Source organism: Carlito syrichta, unplaced genomic scaffold (genome assembly GCF_000164805.1).
Source record: "Carlito syrichta isolate Samal-C Ts95f unplaced genomic scaffold, Tarsius_syrichta-2.0.1 Scaffold311949, whole genome shotgun sequence".
Lineage (NCBI taxonomy): Eukaryota > Metazoa > Chordata > Mammalia > Primates > Tarsiidae > Carlito > Carlito syrichta.
Genome location: NW_007256045.1, coordinates 19,655 through 38,080, shown reverse-complemented (window position 1 = coordinate 38,080; position 18,426 = coordinate 19,655). Strand labels below are relative to the sequence as shown.

At 39.0% G+C, this 18,426-nt stretch overlaps 1 protein-coding gene across 6 annotated transcripts in view; it reads right to left on the bottom strand.

Annotated features, from left to right (window-relative positions):
* FXR1 (FMR1 autosomal homolog 1) overlaps positions 1 to 18,426 on the bottom strand; it is a 61,523-nt gene extending 43,097 nt beyond the window's left edge. For 5 of the 6 annotated variants that reach the window (XM_021718223.1, XM_008069361.2, XM_008069359.2 and 2 more), the window contains exon 1: positions 18,335 to 18,420. In XM_021718223.1, the coding sequence (XP_021573898.1) occupies positions 18,335 to 18,385 (51 nt within the window). In that variant the 5' untranslated portion in view covers positions 18,386 to 18,420. Of the gene's footprint in view, positions 1 to 18,334 lie in introns of all 6 variants that reach the window. The other variant, XM_021718224.1, reaches the window with a different exon arrangement.

The following is an 18,426-nucleotide window of genomic DNA, read 5'->3' as shown; positions in this document are numbered from 1 at the left end:
TGAGTCTAGGAGGTCAAGACTGTGAAGAGCAACGATCATGCTGCTGCACTCCAGCCTGGGTGGCAGAGTGAGGCTCTGACTCAAAAATAAACAAATAAAAAGATAAATGAAACAGTCACTCATTTTGTTCATTCACAAAGTCAACATATGTATGCATCTGAAACTCTTAACTATAATTTAAACTAATCATTAATAAATAACCAGACAGTATAACACATCTAAAGAGCACTCAAAATCTTAAAATGTTCTCCCCATACATCCAACAAAATAGGCACATCATAATAACAATAATAAATCAACCAGAAATGTCATAAATTAAGGAAAAATGAAGAAGGGATGGAGAGAGAAGGAATCCTTGAGCAATGAAAGCACTATTTGAAAACCTAATTTCAAAAACAATCTAGTCTAAAATGGAAATTTTTTTTTTTTAAAGTTCTTTGTCAAAGATTCACTAAGGTGGCAAAAGTAAGTATCAATTAGCTTTCTGGTGTAAAAAATAAGCATCTGGAAAATAAAAATTTTACACAAAAAAATATTCTACTTAAATAACAAACAAAAAATAAATCCTCTGTTTTGGTAAGGAACATATAAAAGAAAAATAAATAAATCCTGCCAACACTTTCAACAATACTGCAATGTATAGGATCTATGTACACAAATCTTTGAAACTTTAATAAAGAGAAAATTAAGAAAACGTAAAATGCCATCATGTTTTCAGATCTTAATTATTAAAAAAAAACAAAAATAACTTCAATATGCCTCTAAAATTAACCTACAATTTCAACAGGGTCCCTCTGAAATACTAAGTGTGTTTATGTTCTGCTGTGGGGGAAAGCTGCTAATCTTAAAGTCCATCTCATAAACAACAAAAAAGAAAGGACTCAAAAACAAAACTTTTAAAATTGGGGCAGAGGGTAATAACAAGAACACATTGTACCTACAACTATTTTTAAGGTGAGGCGCAGTGGCTTACATCTATAATTCCAGTTTTTGGGAGGAGGGAGGATCATTTGAGACTAGGAGTTTGAGACCAACCCCATCTCTACTAAAACGTTTTAAAAATTAGCTGGGTATTCTGACACGTGCCTTTAGTCCTAGCTACTCAGGAGGCTGAAGTGGAAGGACTGCTTGAGCCCTGGAATTCAATGCTGCAGTGAGCCATGATCTTGCCACTGCACTCCAGCTGGGTGACAGAGTGACACCCTGTCTAAATAAACAAATAAATAATTTTGAAGCTAAAATAATTAAGATAGAAAAGACATTGTAAAGGAACAGAACACAGATTCCAAAAACAGGCCTAAGATGTTTAGTAATTTACAAATGGGAGATAAATGGATTACTTTTAAATGATATTGGGATATTTGAATAAGTACTGGGGAAAATTAAAATGGATATCTTTACCAAAATAAAATGGATAAAAAAATTCAAATTAAAGAAAGAAATAAATAAAGATTCTAAGAAAAGCACAAGTAAATTCTTTATAACCTTGGATTAAGGAAGGTCTAACCAAACAAACAAACCCACAAGAATTTGCTACCCACAGGCATCAGTGTATCAGCTAGCCATGTTGTGAGAGGCTGATTCTGGCTTCCGTGAATTTTGGGAGATTCTCTGAACAGGTTTGCCCATTTCATGATGGGTAATTTATGCCCCAGTGACTTTTTTTGTTTCCCCAGATGAAAAAAGTCCTCAAAGGGAAATGTTTTGCTGATGTGAAAGAAGGGAAACAAAAAACAGCGGAAGCACTAAAAGGCAAAAGCTGTTCTGAACAACGGAAAAAGTGTCTCAACAGGTGTACTGCATCAAATGGAGTGTATTTTGAAGGTGACTGAAGTTTAAACGTGTAAGAATACACAATTTATCTATCAATTCTGAGTTTTTTTTGGATTCCCCTTTGTACAACAAAGTTAAACTCCTATCACAATATTCACAGGTGAAAAAGAACAAGCTGATAGAAAAGGTAACAATGGATGAGTACTACTTCAACAAGTAATTCACAAAAAAACTGCAATATAAATCTTTAAAATGCTACACATCTGCTATAATTTTCTTAACTTTGCTTTTCTCCTCCTACTTTGTGTCTTCTAGATCCTTCCTTATCAGAATATAAAAGCTCTACCCTCATTATTTAAACATTTGTATAAGATGCTTGGCAAATTTCAAGTGGAAGCTTAAATGGCCGGTGGAAAAAACAAGGTGTATAGGATATCTGCCTAATTTATGAGAACATTTTAGAAATTACAGAATATAGGTGAAAAACAAAAAGATTTTCAACTTGTTGAGTGAAGTCATAGAAAAATAATCCTACAGGTGAAATAGAAAGAAACATGGTATGAATACATTTTAGGAGTTGGTTGATATTATAAATACTGCCAAAAATCAGAACAGAGGAATTATGGACCATGGCTGTGGTAAAGTCACCTTATGATTCTGTGTGAAGATAGACAAAATTTCATTTATAAAGACAAAATTTCATTCATAAATCTTCCAGACCACTCATTTTAGAGACAGGAAAATTGAAACAATACATATCTACAAAGTCCCTAAGTTTCAATCCCTAGGAGGTTATAAACATGAATTTAAAGGCTGGGCAAGATGGCTCACACCTATAATTCCAGCACTTTGGGAGGTTGAGGCAGGAGGATTGCTTGAGCCTAGGAGTTCAAGACCAGCCTAGGCAACATAGCAAGACCCCGTCTCTACAAAAAATAAAAAATAAAATAAATTAGCCAGGCTTGGTGACATATGCCTGCAGTCCCCGCTACTAGGGAGGAATGCCTGAGTCCAATAGACTGGGGATGCAATAAGCCATGATCATGCCACTGCACTCCAGCCTAGGAGACAGAGATCCCCCAACTCAAAAAAATAATTATCTACATACATACAAATATAAAACCTTATCTTCCAGACTCCCAGAAGAAAAAGACAAAGAAAGACCCATCTTCTTTCTGGAGCACTTTTTATTAAATCATTACAAACCATGAGATAAAAAAATGCTTTGCTAATTCATGTGGTTTTAAGCTCTCAAAGACGAAGCCTGGTAGCAATGCTAATCAGAAGAAAATAAAGCACCCATGATAAAAAGGTATTTAAGGCAAGGTTCCAGAACAAAACATCAAATCTAATTCACAACTGGAAAGGCAGTTATCTTGTCCAAAACAGAAATTCAAATAAAATTTTTAAGTTTTAAGATACTGATCAATATATCAGATGCCTTGCTTAGAAATCTGCAAACAGGTATGAATCCCTTTGAGAACATTCCCGATTAACCGATTAAAAAACACACCATCCTAGCCTAGAAAAATTTCTTTCACTGGAAAGTAACCATGATTTCAAATTCATCTATTTAAAATCTCTCTCTTTTTTTTTTTATAAACCCGCCAATGCTTTCCTATTCCAAATCATTACAACACTAAACTTACATGCCATACAAAGGGGAAAACAGAGACTTAACCATAATACTCAACAATCTATCAGCTGTAATCAGAAACAAAATAGCTTGTATCCCAAATTCAAGTAAGTTTTGGAATGGAAGCCCAGAACTTAAAGTTCAAGATTTACACCCTAAAGTTGTAACTCTTAAATTTCAAAATTGTTGTTAGAAGAATTTTCTGATCACAAAACAAACTACTAAATGTTTTTTTTTTACTGATAGCAAAAGAGCAAAAACCAGTACAATCTTCCTGAATGGAGGTTAGAAACTATCCTTAGTACAATAAGCTAACTTTTAATGACTCCAATCTCAAGATTCCAACCTATTAAAAATTTTCATGGTAAAGTAGGGATTTATTCCCTTAAGCAAGCAAAAGGAAGTATTCAGACTCAGACTACTGCTTCCTTCAAACTTTATGTATTTTTATATAACTGGTCACCTAAGATTCTTTTTTTTTTTTGACTCAGGACACCTTGGAGGAGAGGAGCATACCCAGAACCTCTGTCCAAAACTTTTTCTTTTTAATTCTCTCCTCATAAATCACTGGTATGAAATTGAAACATTTTATTTTTCTCCCTAACTTTATTTGGCACCACATTCTGAAATAACTTTACATTTTCGATGCCTTCTCAAATGTGTTAAAAACATTGCAGTTGATGGCTTAATTCCCAAAGCATACGTGTGGTAAAGTACTATAGTTCTAAAAATAAGCTAATTAAAATACATTTTTCTCTAGAGACACTGAACCTTTTTTTTTTTTTTTTTTTTAAATGAATAGTGTTGCTCTCACTCCTGACCTACAGCAATCCTCTTGCCTCAGCCTCCCAAAATATAGGGGTTACAGGCAAGAGCCACAGTGCCCAGACTGGGCTGTTTCTTAGATGCTGTAAGTATAAGGCCTTTCCTATAACTAAGTTAGCTCTCCATTTTCCCCAACTACATCGACTAAAGATTACTGCTGGGGATAAATATGATTATGAAACTATAATCCATGAGAAAAAATATTAGCATAATTTATGTAAAATTCACCATCTCAGGTGTTTGTTTTTCATGAACTGTCACAATGGATATGATTATCACTTGTTATGCCTTGATCAATTACCAGTTTATATATTGATTCGTACTCTGGCTCCATTCTCTACCTACCCAAACCACCCATTCTAAGGATTTTATGTCTCTGGAATCAGGACGCTTCTTACAATTGATGACATCTTAGAATAGTAGATGGCCGCGTGTCAGTCAGGATATAAACGTCACTCAGGTATGCTTAAACTTGGTTTGCTTGTCATTTTCTGTGGCACTTGACAATAACCCCTTGACATTTCAGTCAGCAAACCAATGAAGAGAATCATTTTATAGGAAGGACTGAGATTTCTTACCAGAAGGTTGTTCTGTTCACACCTTCTGATAAAATCTAGAAAGCACCAGCATCAAAACTTGCAGAATGGGTGAAAATTCTTGGAAGAAAATCCTGGAGATAACAGAGGAGAGCTCTTTTAAAGTATGCTTGCAACATTAATACTCTCCATAGAACCGAAGAAGAGATTCTAAGAAGAATCACAAACACCTGAATGTGAAGATGTTTTAACCAATTTAGCTTGCTGCATTTCCCTTTATGTAATGTGTGTGTTTAAAGGATATCATTTAATAAATACATAAGAATACTACAAGAAGCCGGGCTCGGTGGCTCAGCCTGTAATCCCGCGCCTTTGGGAGGCTGAGGTGAGTGGATTGCCTGAGCCCGCGGGTTCGAGACCCGCCTGGGCAGCGAGACCTCATCTCTACAATAAATCAAACAATCAGCCGGGCGTGGTAGCACATGCCTGTAATTCTGGCTACTTGGAAGACTGAGGCGGAAGGATTGCCGGAGCCCAGCAGGTTGAGGCTGCGGTGGCCGGGAGGCGGCCACTGCACTCCAGTCTGGGCGACAGAGTGAGACTCCAACTCAAAAAAAAAAAAAAAGAATACCAGAAGAAAGCCATTGCTCAGATTAATTGGCCACACTGCTTCTTTCTTAGCAGTATCGTACTTCTTAAAACTGTGTGTAATGATGCCACTTTATGTACAATGAAACTGCACCGATATTTCACTAATTTTCCAAATCCATAGGTGGAAAAACAAGCTATTTTCTGTATCCTAAACCTAACTTCCAACTATTTAGACTTCTCTGCCCACGGCTTACTGACAGCTCAAATCAACAAGTCAGAACCTCATGTGTTTTCCTACTTTGCACCCACCTATGTAGAACCTATTTTACAGGATTTTAAAATAAAAGAGAAAACTGAATACAGAAAAGTCTTTCTTAACCAGGGATCTAAGAAAATAAAGCCAAATGCAATAAAGTATCCATTGTGTGTAATGAATGGACCTCCTCTTGAGCATGGAGAAAGTGCTACCTATGTGCCATCACTGGGAAAACTGAGAAAACTGTTTCTGTGCTTTACAGTTCAGATAAGAAACTCAGGCTAAGAAAAGCTGACATAATGTCTCCCAGATCTGGGTGCTCCTAGGCAACTTTACATTAAGAAAGTTTCTCAAGCCAAGCGCACACGTGCTTATGCCTGTAATCTCAGCTACTCAGAAGACTGAAGCAGAGTTTCAAGCCAATACCAGCCTGTGAAACATAGAGAGACCCTCCTTCAACAACTTTTCTCAATTTGCTAACTAAAGGAGCTTGAAGCCTCTTAAACTACGGTACTCCCTGGCACTTAAGGTTGTGCCAGGAGTGCTTAAAGTTAATCTCCACCCCCCAAATACCAAGATTAATCTTCCTAGAGTTTTACATACTAAGACATTTATGTTTCTGGACGTCTACATAGTTAACAGATCTAGAAAGAACTCTATCAGTGGGGGGAAAAAAAGCTAAGTGAAGATACTACAAATAGTGGTTTCACTGTAAAAATAAGTCTCAGACCTACTACTAAGTGGTAGGTAAAAAGAGCGGCCCAAGGCAGTAATGTAAGGAAAGTAAGAACCTGAACTGGCTTTATCTGCCAAAAAGGAAATCACAATGTTTCTTCTTCAGGTCTCCTTAATGGTCTTCCCAGAGTAACCCAGAGACTTTTTGGAGCAATTCACAGGAGCCCTCCTGGATGAAAATCACTCATCGGAATCCCAGAAGTGAGGGAGATGTGACTAAATGAGAACAAGTGCCTAATTTCCACATGCAAAAAAAACAAACAAAACTTTCAGTAATGGATTATGTAATACATGGTGCTAGCACAACTGTCTACCCACAGAAATATTCAAAAGTGCTCATAATTTCTGATGGAGTACTTAAATGTAAAAATAAATAAATAAAACAATGTAAGACGATCTAAGAAATCATATGTGTAATCTGATCACAGGCGATCTTAACCAGGACTGGAAACCCAGAAGCCTTAATGAGAAAACAAAAACAAAACCCAAAAAACCAAAAACAAACAACAAAAAACCAATTCAGTATAAAAGTAATAAAATTTCTCTATGACCAGGACCACTACAAAGACAAAAAGATGGGGGAAGGGGACAGTCTTATATTAGTTCAAGGGGCTAATACCCGCAACCATGTAAAGAGATCTGAGGGGTAATCCATGGAGTTCAAGATCACCCAAGGCAACACAGCAAGACCTCATCTCTACAGAAAAATTTGCTGACAGGTGGCATGCCATCTGTAGTTCTAGCTACTGGAGATGCTGACACAGAAGGATCTCCTGAATCCAGAAGGTCAAGGCTGCGGTGAGCCATTATTGTGCTACTGTACTCCAATCAGGGCAAGAGTGAGACCCTGGCTCAAAGAACTCCCAAATACTGACCAATAAAGGACACCCCAACAGAAAAATGGGCAATAGAGAGGCAATTATTGGAAGAACAAATTCTAATGGCGAACAAACATTATAATCCACAAGCAGGATCTGCAAATTAAAGTTTTAATAAGATGCCCCTTTACATCCAACAGGTTGGCAAAAACTAAAGATTACAAATCCATTTCTGGCAGGGATATTAAAAAGAGTTGACATTTACTGACGGAACAAATAGGAATTGTTAAGCTTTTTAATTATTAGTCTTTTTGTTTTTAAGTTTCCTTCCACCAAGTTATCTCATTCTCTGAAACCCATCCACTGAAAACAGATACATGGAGCAACAAAAAGGTGAGAACAGAGTGTAGGTCTATTAAGTGGGGAATGGCTAAATTTGAAATAAGTTTTTCTTTTTTGAGTCTCACTCTGTTGCCCAGGCTGGAGTGCAGTGGCACGCTCACAGCCACCACAGCCTCGACCTGCTGGGCTCAAGTGATCCTTTTGCCTCAGTCTTCCAAGTAGCTGGAACTACAGGCAAACGCTGCCAGCCGAGTTAATTTTTTGATTTATGGTAGAGACAATGTCTAACCCAGTTGCCCAGACTGTTCTCAAACCCTTGGGTTCAGGCAGTCTTCTCACCTCCAGCTTCCAAAGTGCTGGGATTACAAGCGTGAGCCACTGCACCTGGCCTATTTTTTTCTTTTTTGTAAGGACGAAATCTCGCCATGTTGCCCAAATTGGTCTCAGCCTCAAGAACGGATTTGATGATATGTTCTTATAAAGTACATGACCATGAAAAATAAATTACACTTCATGTCAAAACAGTCAAGATGTAGCTCATATTATTTGTTTATTTTTTTGAGTTGGAGTATCACTCTGTCGCCCAGGCTGAAGTGCAGTGGCACGCTCATGGTCACCCCAGTGTCAACCTGCTGGGCTCCGGCAATACTTCCACCTGTGACTTCCAAGTATCAGGAACTACAGGTGCACATTATCATGCCCGGCTAATTCTTTTTTATTTATTGTAGAGATGCGGTCTCACCAAGTTGCCTGGGCTAGTCTCAAACCCACGGGCTATCCACTACCTCGGCTTCCCAAAGTGCTGGGGTTACAGGCTGAGCCACCGAGTCCAGCCTTGTTTTTACAGACCTAAATCTGTATCTGAATATGTATCTATGTACAATTCTATGGGCTCGGAGAAAAATCTGGAACCACGTATACTTGACTAAAACAGAAGTTGCCTAAAATGAAGGAGATGAGAGATCAAGCAGTGAAGGGGAGACAAAAAAAGATTAAAATGCAATAAACAAAGTTGGTATACCACACCTATATACAGGGGATGCCAAAAGAAGTATACACATTTTAAGATATGTTATCTATGTATTACTTTCCAAAGTTGAATAACAAGCAAGTCTAGTATGACGTTCGTGTAACCGTGCTTCCGCCATTTTCTTTGACTGTCCTGCCTATCACATCGTCATGCTAGCATTTACTTAATTAATGCCATCTTTTGGCAAGTGTCATACTTTAAATGTGCATGCATTTTTTGACAACCCCTGTATGTGTGAAAATTATACACATTTATAAATGCATAAACATTTTTACCAAGTTGGGATACATCTTTTTTTTTTGAGTTGGAGTCTCACTCTGTCGCCCAGACTGGAGTGCAGTGGCCGCTCCCGGCCACCGCAGCCTCGACCTACTGGGCTCCGGTCATCCTTTGGCCTCAGCCTTCTGAGTAGCCGGAATTACAGGCGCGTGCTACCACGCCCAGCTGATTTTTTTGATTTATTGTAGAGATGAGGTCCCGCTGCCCAGGCGGGTCTCGAACCCGTGGGCTCAGGCAATCCACTCAGCCTCCCAAAGGCGCGGGGATTACAGGCTGAACCACCGAGCCCGGCTGGGATACATCTTAAACACTTTGTTAGCCAGCACTTTTCCCATATAGCACATATATATGTATATCACAACTACTCGTATCTTTGTAATTTTTCCATCTCCAAGGATCTCAAGTCTACATTCTATGTAATAAACTTATTACATGTTTATAATACCTAAAAGATCAGAGTTACAATTTGATCCCAACAAGCACTGAATACTCAAAACTATTAGTGCAATCAAAAAAAACTCTTACCTTTAAACAACATACTTTTTAAAAAAACCGATATTACTAAATTTACAAAATGAAAATTATTTCAATTCAAGAGACACATGTTCCACATAAAACATTCTGTAAATCTACCAATTCCATTACACATTACAGAAATTACTACATCATTATGGAATAAGTTCTAATAAGGAAAAAAATTATTCGAAACAAGCATTCCTATTCAATAGTACTGAGTATTTAACTGAATACAAAGACAACTGAAGATATGAAAATTTCATAAGAATGCATAATTATCTACTATTGCTTGCATACCAGCAATGTCCTTGCTTAGTTAGTTTCACAAGCTTGTAATATCCAACAGTTCTCTTGGAAATGGAATAACTTAATAGTTCCAAATGGCCACTCACTGTAGAGTTGAAGTTCTACACAGATCCCTCTACTATATGCATAAAGTTTTGGGATGATATCTTAACTTAACCAGGATCAATACACAGCCATTTGCCAGACATGGTAGTCTAGCACTCTGGGAGATAGAGATAGGAAGATAACTTCAAGCCAGAATTTCAAGACTACCCTAGGCAACACAGCAAGACTTGTCTACAGAAAAAGAACAAAAACAAAAAACCAGCCAGGCATGGTCGTTCACACCTGTAATCCCAGGACTTTGCAAGACCAAGGCAGAGAATCACTTGAGCTCAGAAGTTTGAGACCAACCTGGACAACACAGCAAGATCTCTACAAAAAAATTTTTTAAAAAATCAGCCAGGCATAGTGGCCTGCACCTGTCTGTAGTCCCAGCTACTCCGGAGGCTGAGGTAGAAGGATCACCTGAGTCCAGAAGGTAAAGGCTGCAGTGAACCCTGATCATGCCACTATGCTCCAGCCTGGGAGACAAAGTGAGACCTCAAATAAAAAAAAAAAAAAATTAAAAATATTGTAAAACAATACATAACACCTAAAAATAAATCCTTTAACCAAAAACAGAAACACGTGCAATGTATGCAGTTACTTATTAAGACTGAAAGACAAATTAAAGAGTCTAGAAACAAAAAATGACTTATTTGTTAATTCAATAAATATATCCTGAAGGTTTACTATGTACTAAATACACACATCAAGAAAATTTAAAATTTGAAAATAGTCTGAAAAACTATAAAACCTAGAAGCAGTGAAAGGTAACTAATGCAATTAACAAGACAGATTAAGAAAATGGGGGACTGATCCTGAAGAAATCTGGACAGGGAACCTACACACTCCTTTGCCAACAATAACTATAAACTTCGTCAGCTATTACTAGTAGAGACCTCTATTCATCTTCCCAAAATAGAAGGAAAAAAATGCTGAGGCTAGAGTACAGGAGACAAAACAACTGATACCATAAGTTAACTTGTTTAAAAGGAAGAGCACCGGGGACAGAAACTTGTTACTAAGAAAACTGAGAGCTAGGTTTGGTGGCTCAGCCTGTAATCCCGCACCTTTGGGAGGCTGAGGTGAGTGGACTGCCTGAGCCCGCGGGTTCGAGACCTGCCTGGGCAGGCGAAACCTCATCTCTACAATAAATAAAATAAAAATAAAAATAAAAAAAAAGAAAGAAAACTGAGAATTGATGGTAGTTCAATTCTGCCACAGCTTTCAGTCTCTTTAAGGACATACAAATTATGAGATTATTACACATGTAAATGTATACATCCAAGCTATTCTTTTGAAAATTTAGTACTAGAAAAGCCATGATGGCAGTTTCTTCCTACTTATTGGCCAACATCTGCCAAAAGAATTTTCTAGTCTTCTGAAATTCAAAAATACTAAGTGGCAAGATTACTAAAAAATACCATTTCATAAGAAAATTGTTTTATTAGGTAATTTTGTACATATGCCTAATTAAGAGTATTTACATATATGTAGCATTTCAAATCCTCCCCAGAATATCCTACATCATCAACACTATAAAGCTAACAGTTGTGCATTATTTTTGGCCAGGCACAGTAGCTAACGCCTGTAATCCCAGCACTTTGGGAGGTCAAAGCAGGAGGACTGCTTGAGCCCAGGAGTTTGAGATCACCCTAGGCAGCATGGTGAGACCACATCACTACAAGAAAAAGTGAAATTAATTTTAACAATGTAGCCGGGCACGGTGGCTCACGCCTATAATTCCAACACTTTAGGAGGCAGAGGCAAGAAGACTGCCTGAGCCCAGGGGTTCAAGACCAGCCTGGGCAACTTGACGAAACCTCATCTCTAGAATAAATCAAGAAATTAGCTGGATGTGGTGGTGCACGCCTATAGTTCCAGGTACTGAGCCCAGCAGGTCGAGGCTTCAGTGGCTGTGATTGTGCCACTGCACTCCAGCCTGAGCTACACAGTGAGATAGATTCCAATTCAGAAAAAGAAATATCAATGATTTAACTCAATATATCTAAAAAATTGTACTGTAACATGTAATCAACCTTTAAAAATTGATTTTTAAATTCTTGTTAATACTAAGTATCTGAAACCCATTGAGGTATGTATTTAAAACATATCTCAATTCAGATTAGCAAATTCAGCCTCATGGTTGGAGGTTATCATATTTAGAAGAGATTTTTATAAAGAAGAGACAGAGCTAAAATAATTTCTGGGAATCTTCCCAAGTAAATTCTCATAATTCCATTGTATTAATTAGTAATAATCTGCAATTAGTACTAATTTGGCAAACCATATATCTGTACTTCAAAAAAAAAAGTCACACCATAATGGTTAAAGAGATCAGCTCTGTGGAGTTGAAGATCAGAGTTTGAATCCTGAATCAGCTGCACATTATATGGACCTGCATTCATTTAGTCTCAGTATCCTCAAACGGTGTTAACACTATTTGCTTCATGGTGGTTGAGAGGATTAAATGAGAAACTAATATAAAGTACCTATGAAGTATGAATGCTCAATAAATATTATTGTTAGAGCTACATGGGACCTTCATCAACTAACAGTGCCTAGTAAGACTCCACAACTTAATAAATTGGTTAAAAGAAATACAACTGCCTTACACTGCAGGTGAAAAAAGTCTTTACCTGATTGATCCTGCCAGTAAGAAAACACCAAGGTCTCACAACTAGCTATTACAAAAGTTATGGCTCAATCACAGAATAAATGCATATTTCTTTTCCCACTACAAAAAAGCTAATTTGATATCCTTAACATTGTGATAGAGAACTCATTCAATGCGTTATAATCTAGTCAAATGTTTTCCCTTGTCTTCCTAACTAATATGTAAGCTCACTAATCTAAGATTTACTCTGAAGAACCCCTAATGCTTTGCCAAACTAGGCAACTGGAAGTGAGAAACCCTAGAGTTAAATGCCATTTTAACTACAGTGTAATCCTGGACAAGTTACTTAATCACTATTGTCAGTTTCCTAATATGTAAAATGGGAATACAAATGTACCTCATGGAGTCTTTAAGAGAAGAAAATCAGGAAACACATGTAGAAGCTTAATAGATAATCTAGCAAACAACAGACTCTCATAGAAGGCACAAAAATATCTGATAGAGAAAATATACTAGGTGCATAAAAGTAAAAATAAGAAAAAAAAAATGTTTTCTGGAAGTATACAAGGGAGATGCAAAAAAGATCCGGAATTTACTTATAAAAAATTATTTAATTCTTATGTGTTTTAAACTTCAGTCACCTTCAGTCATCTTTGATGCAATACACCTATTAAGACACTTCTCTGTCAAGATGAATTTTTGAACTAATCAGTTTTGATGCCTTTTAGTGTTTCTTTTAGTGTTTCCACGTAGGCAAAACATTTCCCTTTCAGAACTTTGTTTTATGTGGGGGAGAAAAAAGTCGCTGGGGCAAGAATGGGTGAATAAGGAGGATGAAGCACGGGGGATCACGTTGTTTTTGGTCAAAAATTGCTGTACATTCAGCGCAGTGTAGGTAGATGCACTCATAAATTACCCATTATGAAATAAGAATCTCCATGAAGCCGATCAGTCTCTCACAACACTAGCTGGTAGGTCCACTGATGTCCACAGGTTCCTAGAACACTTACCTAGCAAGAGAAGCCTGTACTACAAGAAGCCCACTCTTCAAAATATTATTTCAGTTTTATTTGGGTCCCCCCTTGTAAAAAGCCAAGGCTTTAACAATATATCTCTAAATAGACGTTTTGTTTTTGTGTTTTTTGTTTTCCATAATTATGTATTGCTTCTGCGATACAAGAGTTTGCAGAAAAATATGCATTTTAATTTTTTAAAGCTGTGATCAATATCAGCAAGATGGGGGAGTAGAAGATTCCACCCTTCCTTCCCCTCACACAGAGCAACATTTGACACCTATCCATTTATAAAAATAAAAGTTGTGACCATTTATTTCCTCTTAGCTAAGTCCAAGTTCATTAACATTTTTATGAAAACCATATTTTTAAATATTATGTACAATTAAAAATCATCTTTAAAATTTCTGAAACTATATACTTTTAATTTAACAGGGCACCCTAATATTAAGACATCACCATCTTTTTTCCATTACAAATCTCCAAGAAACAATCAACTAATAAGATTATGCACTAACCTTTAAAAAGTTAGTATACCCTAAGAACACAACTCCTCTATTATAATTCTGTAGGTTATCATTATCGATAATATACTTACTGCATCATTTAGATTATGGGTCTCAAATTCCATTTAATAATAAAGCAAAAAAAGGAAATTATAAAAATTACAGTACTTTCAGATTTGTTTTTAGTCAACTACACACGTAAAGCAGAAATCTCAGAGCTCTGCAAATAATTATTTTTCCTTCAGTTTCTCCCAGTGTTCAAAAAAAAGTAATTAGTTCTATAAAAAGAGCCTGAGATTTCATTCATCTATCTTAAAGATTACATGTTAGAACACCATGGAAACTTTTCTCTTCATGAGCCAGAAATTTAGTGACTACTTTCAACTTCTTTTTTACTCAGCCCAAAGCTCTACAAGTTGCAATGCTATTATGAAGTTATAATATATACATCATTTAAAAAGCACTTTAATGATGCAAATGGGCAGGAAGTTCTTTTGGGGTAATGGAGTATTCTAAGGTAAGACTGGCAATGGTCACACAACTCTGTAAATGCACTATTATTCAACTATATACTTAAAACAGGTTAATTTTATAGAGCATACATTCCATTCTACCTCAAAGGTACCTTTAAAGTCCAGTAGTATAAGATGTTGTCCCTACAGATTTATAGGGTGGCAAGCAGGCACACATCAGGTTTTTATCTCTTAAAAAACTATACATGCACTGTTAAGTAAAAAAAAAAGCAAGATGCAGAATCATGTGCTTAGCAACCCATCATATCTGTGTAAATATAGGGGAAAAAATGGCTATCTTAGTTTTAGGTAAACACTTCAGCTCTTCATTGGTTCCAATTTGTGATAGGAAGTTTCAGTACTATGAGGAAAACTTTAATCAATGTCCAAAAAGCACTGCCTAAAGGCATGATGACACAGGCTACAGTGAATCTAAAGCTCATCATTGGCAATTCACACTTACAGTCCAGTGTGCGTATGTGTATACTGGGGGAGAAGGGGAGGGAAAAAGAGAAGGGAAATTCAAATCACCTGTACATTGAAAAGCATCACTAATAAGAAAAAAAAATGTTTAACAGCTCATATATCAAGGGAACTTCTAGTTTTTGCAGTTTCCAAGATTCCTTCCCTGATCGTGTATTATTTTCTAAATTAGGAAAAAAAGTTAAAATTAAATTTATTCTATGCTAAATGGAAGTGAAACTCAAACACTATAGAATATACTGCACAATTCCACACATGACATTCCGGATCAAACAAAATAATCTGGACAAAACAAACAAAAAACCTTAAGAGTGAGTCAAGGTTGACTAAAAGGTACAGAGTCAGTGTGGTGGCTCACGCCTGCAATTCCACCATCTTTGGAGGCTGAAGCAGGAGGACTGCTTGAGCCCAGGAATTTGAGACCAGCTTGGTCAAAACACCGAAATCTGTCTCTACAAAAAAAATTAATAAATTAGCCAGGTGTGGTGGTGCACGCCTTTAGTCCTAGATCACCTGAGCCCAGGTGGTCAGGGTGCCATAAGCTGTGACCATGCCACCGCACTCCAGCCTGGGCAACAAAGTGAGACTCCAACTCAAAATAAATAAAAATAAAAGGCAAAAGGGGGCATGAAAGAAATTTAGGGAATGGCAGAAATATTCTCTCTTCACTGTGGTGATGGTTAAACAGTTGTGTGCATTTGTTAAAACTCACCAAAAAGCCGGGCTCGGTGGCTCAGCCTGTAATCCCGCACCTTTGGGAGGCTGAGGTGAGTGGATTGCCTGAGCCCGTGGGTACAAGACCCGCCTGGGCAGCGAGACCTCATCTCTACAATAAATCAAAAAATCAGCCGGGCGTGGTAGCGCATGCCTGTAATTCGGCTACTCGGAAGGCTGAGGCGGAAGGATCGCGGGAGCCCAATAGGTCGAGGCTGCGGTGGCGGGGAGCGGACACTGCACTCCAGTCTGGGCGACCGAGTGAGACTCCAATTCAAAAAAAAAAAAAAAACTCACCAAAAAACGTTTCTTCTAATATATGTAAATTTCAATTTTTAAAATTCAAATAGCTAAAAAAAGTGTTAAATTGCTGTGATAAACCAATGATTTTCAAGTGGGCAGTTTAAAATAAAAAAAACTGAGGACCACTGAATCACTTCAAACTCATATAACACAAAAAAACAGACTCAGATTTGTTCAGGGGTCCATAATGATAAGCTGAAGAACAGACCAAGAATTCCCATTTGTCTACGTCAGCTCCAAGGTTCTTTCCCACTTTGCCTATTCTCATTCTTCCAGAGTTCTGAAGACCATAGTTCCCACAAAGTGCGAGTGGATTATGGCTGGATATTATATTCCCAATATTCAGATGCAAACGTTATTTCAGTACACACAAATGTGGCTAGTGTCCTTCCCACCTTTACCAAAGAACCAACTCACTTTGTGGGGTAAAATGGGTAATGGAGTATAGCATGGACAGGAATCAATAATACAGACTTCAGAGTTAAGCAGAGAGTTCAGCCAACTGTGAATTGACCGAAAAAAAAATACAATGAGAAACCAAAGTAAGATGGTAAACAATCTTTTTACTAAGACAGTTAAATTATGTTAATCTTATAAAGAAAAATAACTTGTATAGCACTGACAAATACAATATACTTTGCTATGGTGCTGTCAACCATATACATAATTCAAAATAACTTGCTACAGCAAAATAACCACCTTCTTTTTTTCAATACGCAAGAAAAATGCATATACCTCCCTTATACAAGAACCGTGTAGCCAAAAAGTGCAACTTTTCCGGGGGAGGGGGGCACGGGGGTTGCAGCGTAGGGGAATGTGTTGATGCCAAATGACAAGCCTTAACTACCCCTGAGGGGAAAAATATGGGTGAAGCCCATTCTTTACGCCTTGCGCCCCAGCCAACCACATTTACAGCGGTTCAGGGAAGAAAACCACCAGGTTTCAATACGAACAGAAGTCAATGTGAAACATCTACTCAACTTTCACTTAGGTCATTTGTCTGGCACCAAGTTTTAAACCTAGAATGTTAATTGCAACTACTCACGCATTCACATCAAGACTCCCTTCCAACAGGCACTTTCTACTTTACGTTTACCATCTAAGGAGATTTAAACTTGTGAAAAGCTTAGGGGGATCCTTGACACACGGTGATTCCCCACTATGCTATCACCACGTGACACTTAAACCAAATCCACAGAGCTAATCAGTAAACTAGGAAAGGAAAACAAAACGCTCAAAATGGGAAATCGCGACCGAATAAAACAAAACCCCACGGGACAAAACGTGAGCGGAAAGAGAAATCTCAGAGAATTCTTTCTGTGCACGCACAATACTCATGTATTAGAAGGCCCTTCACAAAAATAGCAAAGACTCTCAAACATGTGAGATGCTGGCTTAGTGAGATTGACTGACAGACAACAGCTGGGAAGATTTTGTATTGATCTTGTAACACCCTGGCATACTTCGTGAAAATGGGGAGAAGGCAGTGTTGTAAGGGCCAAAATAGGCTGTTTAGGTTTTCATTTTCAGTGATGCGACCCCCCCCCTTTTACACCAAACGCCCCTAGCAAATTCCTCTACTCGCGAATGGTTCTTCCGGTTTCAAACCCCCAACTCCACGGTAATACATCACCTTCCTCTCAAAGGAAACAGACAGACAACAAAAAAAAAACAAAAGCCTCGTGGAAAAAACAAAACAAAGCACTCCGTCCTCCCCAAATACGGGCTGATAGAAAGAAACCAGTCACCTGTCTCCCTGACCCATTTCGCGCTTTAAATCTAAACTTTCAAGCCCAGAACTCTGGCTTCCCCCTCCGCAACAGAGGGGATGAGGCGCCGCCCGGTTTCCCAGGCCGCAGAGACATCTCAACCCGCCACATTTCACGGTTTTCCGCGTCTCGGTCTTCGATCCCGACCCGCCAACTGGTACCTCGGCTCCCTCAGGCAACCCCAGGTTCGTCGGCCCCCAACCCCAGCACAAAGGTGAATTCCTGGGATTCCGCGACGCGCCCCCTCGGGGGCGGGGAGGGGTCGCCGGAGCGGGCCGAGGCGCACCCGCCGGGCCCAGTCCGAGGAGCGGGCGGGACCACACGACCCCACCGCCTCCTGCCAGGCTCCCCCGCCGCCCGGAGCGCAGGCCTGCTCCCGGGGAGCGCCCCGCGGCCGCCCGGGCCCGTCTCGCAGGCCCGCCAAGGGCCGCCCTGGCGTCCAGGAAAAAGGCTCGCGGGCGGAGAAAAGCAAGAGGTGCCCGGCGTGTTGTTTCGACACATAACGGAGCCCGGGCCCCCGAGACCGTTAAACCGCGGGCGGAGGGGGGGAGAAGCGAGGGGCCCAGCGGCCTCGGGCTCCGGCCCGGCCGCCCTCTTCGCTCCCAAACCTCCCTCTCCGGGACCCCCAAGCCTCCCTCACGCCCGCTCCAGCCCCCAGAACACCCGACAGAGCGGCAGAACGGTCGGTACCTTGTAGAAAGCCCCGTTGGAGCCGCGAACCTCCACCGTCAGCTCCGCCATGTTGGAACCGCAAAGGCCGCTGGGAAGAGATTCTAGAAACT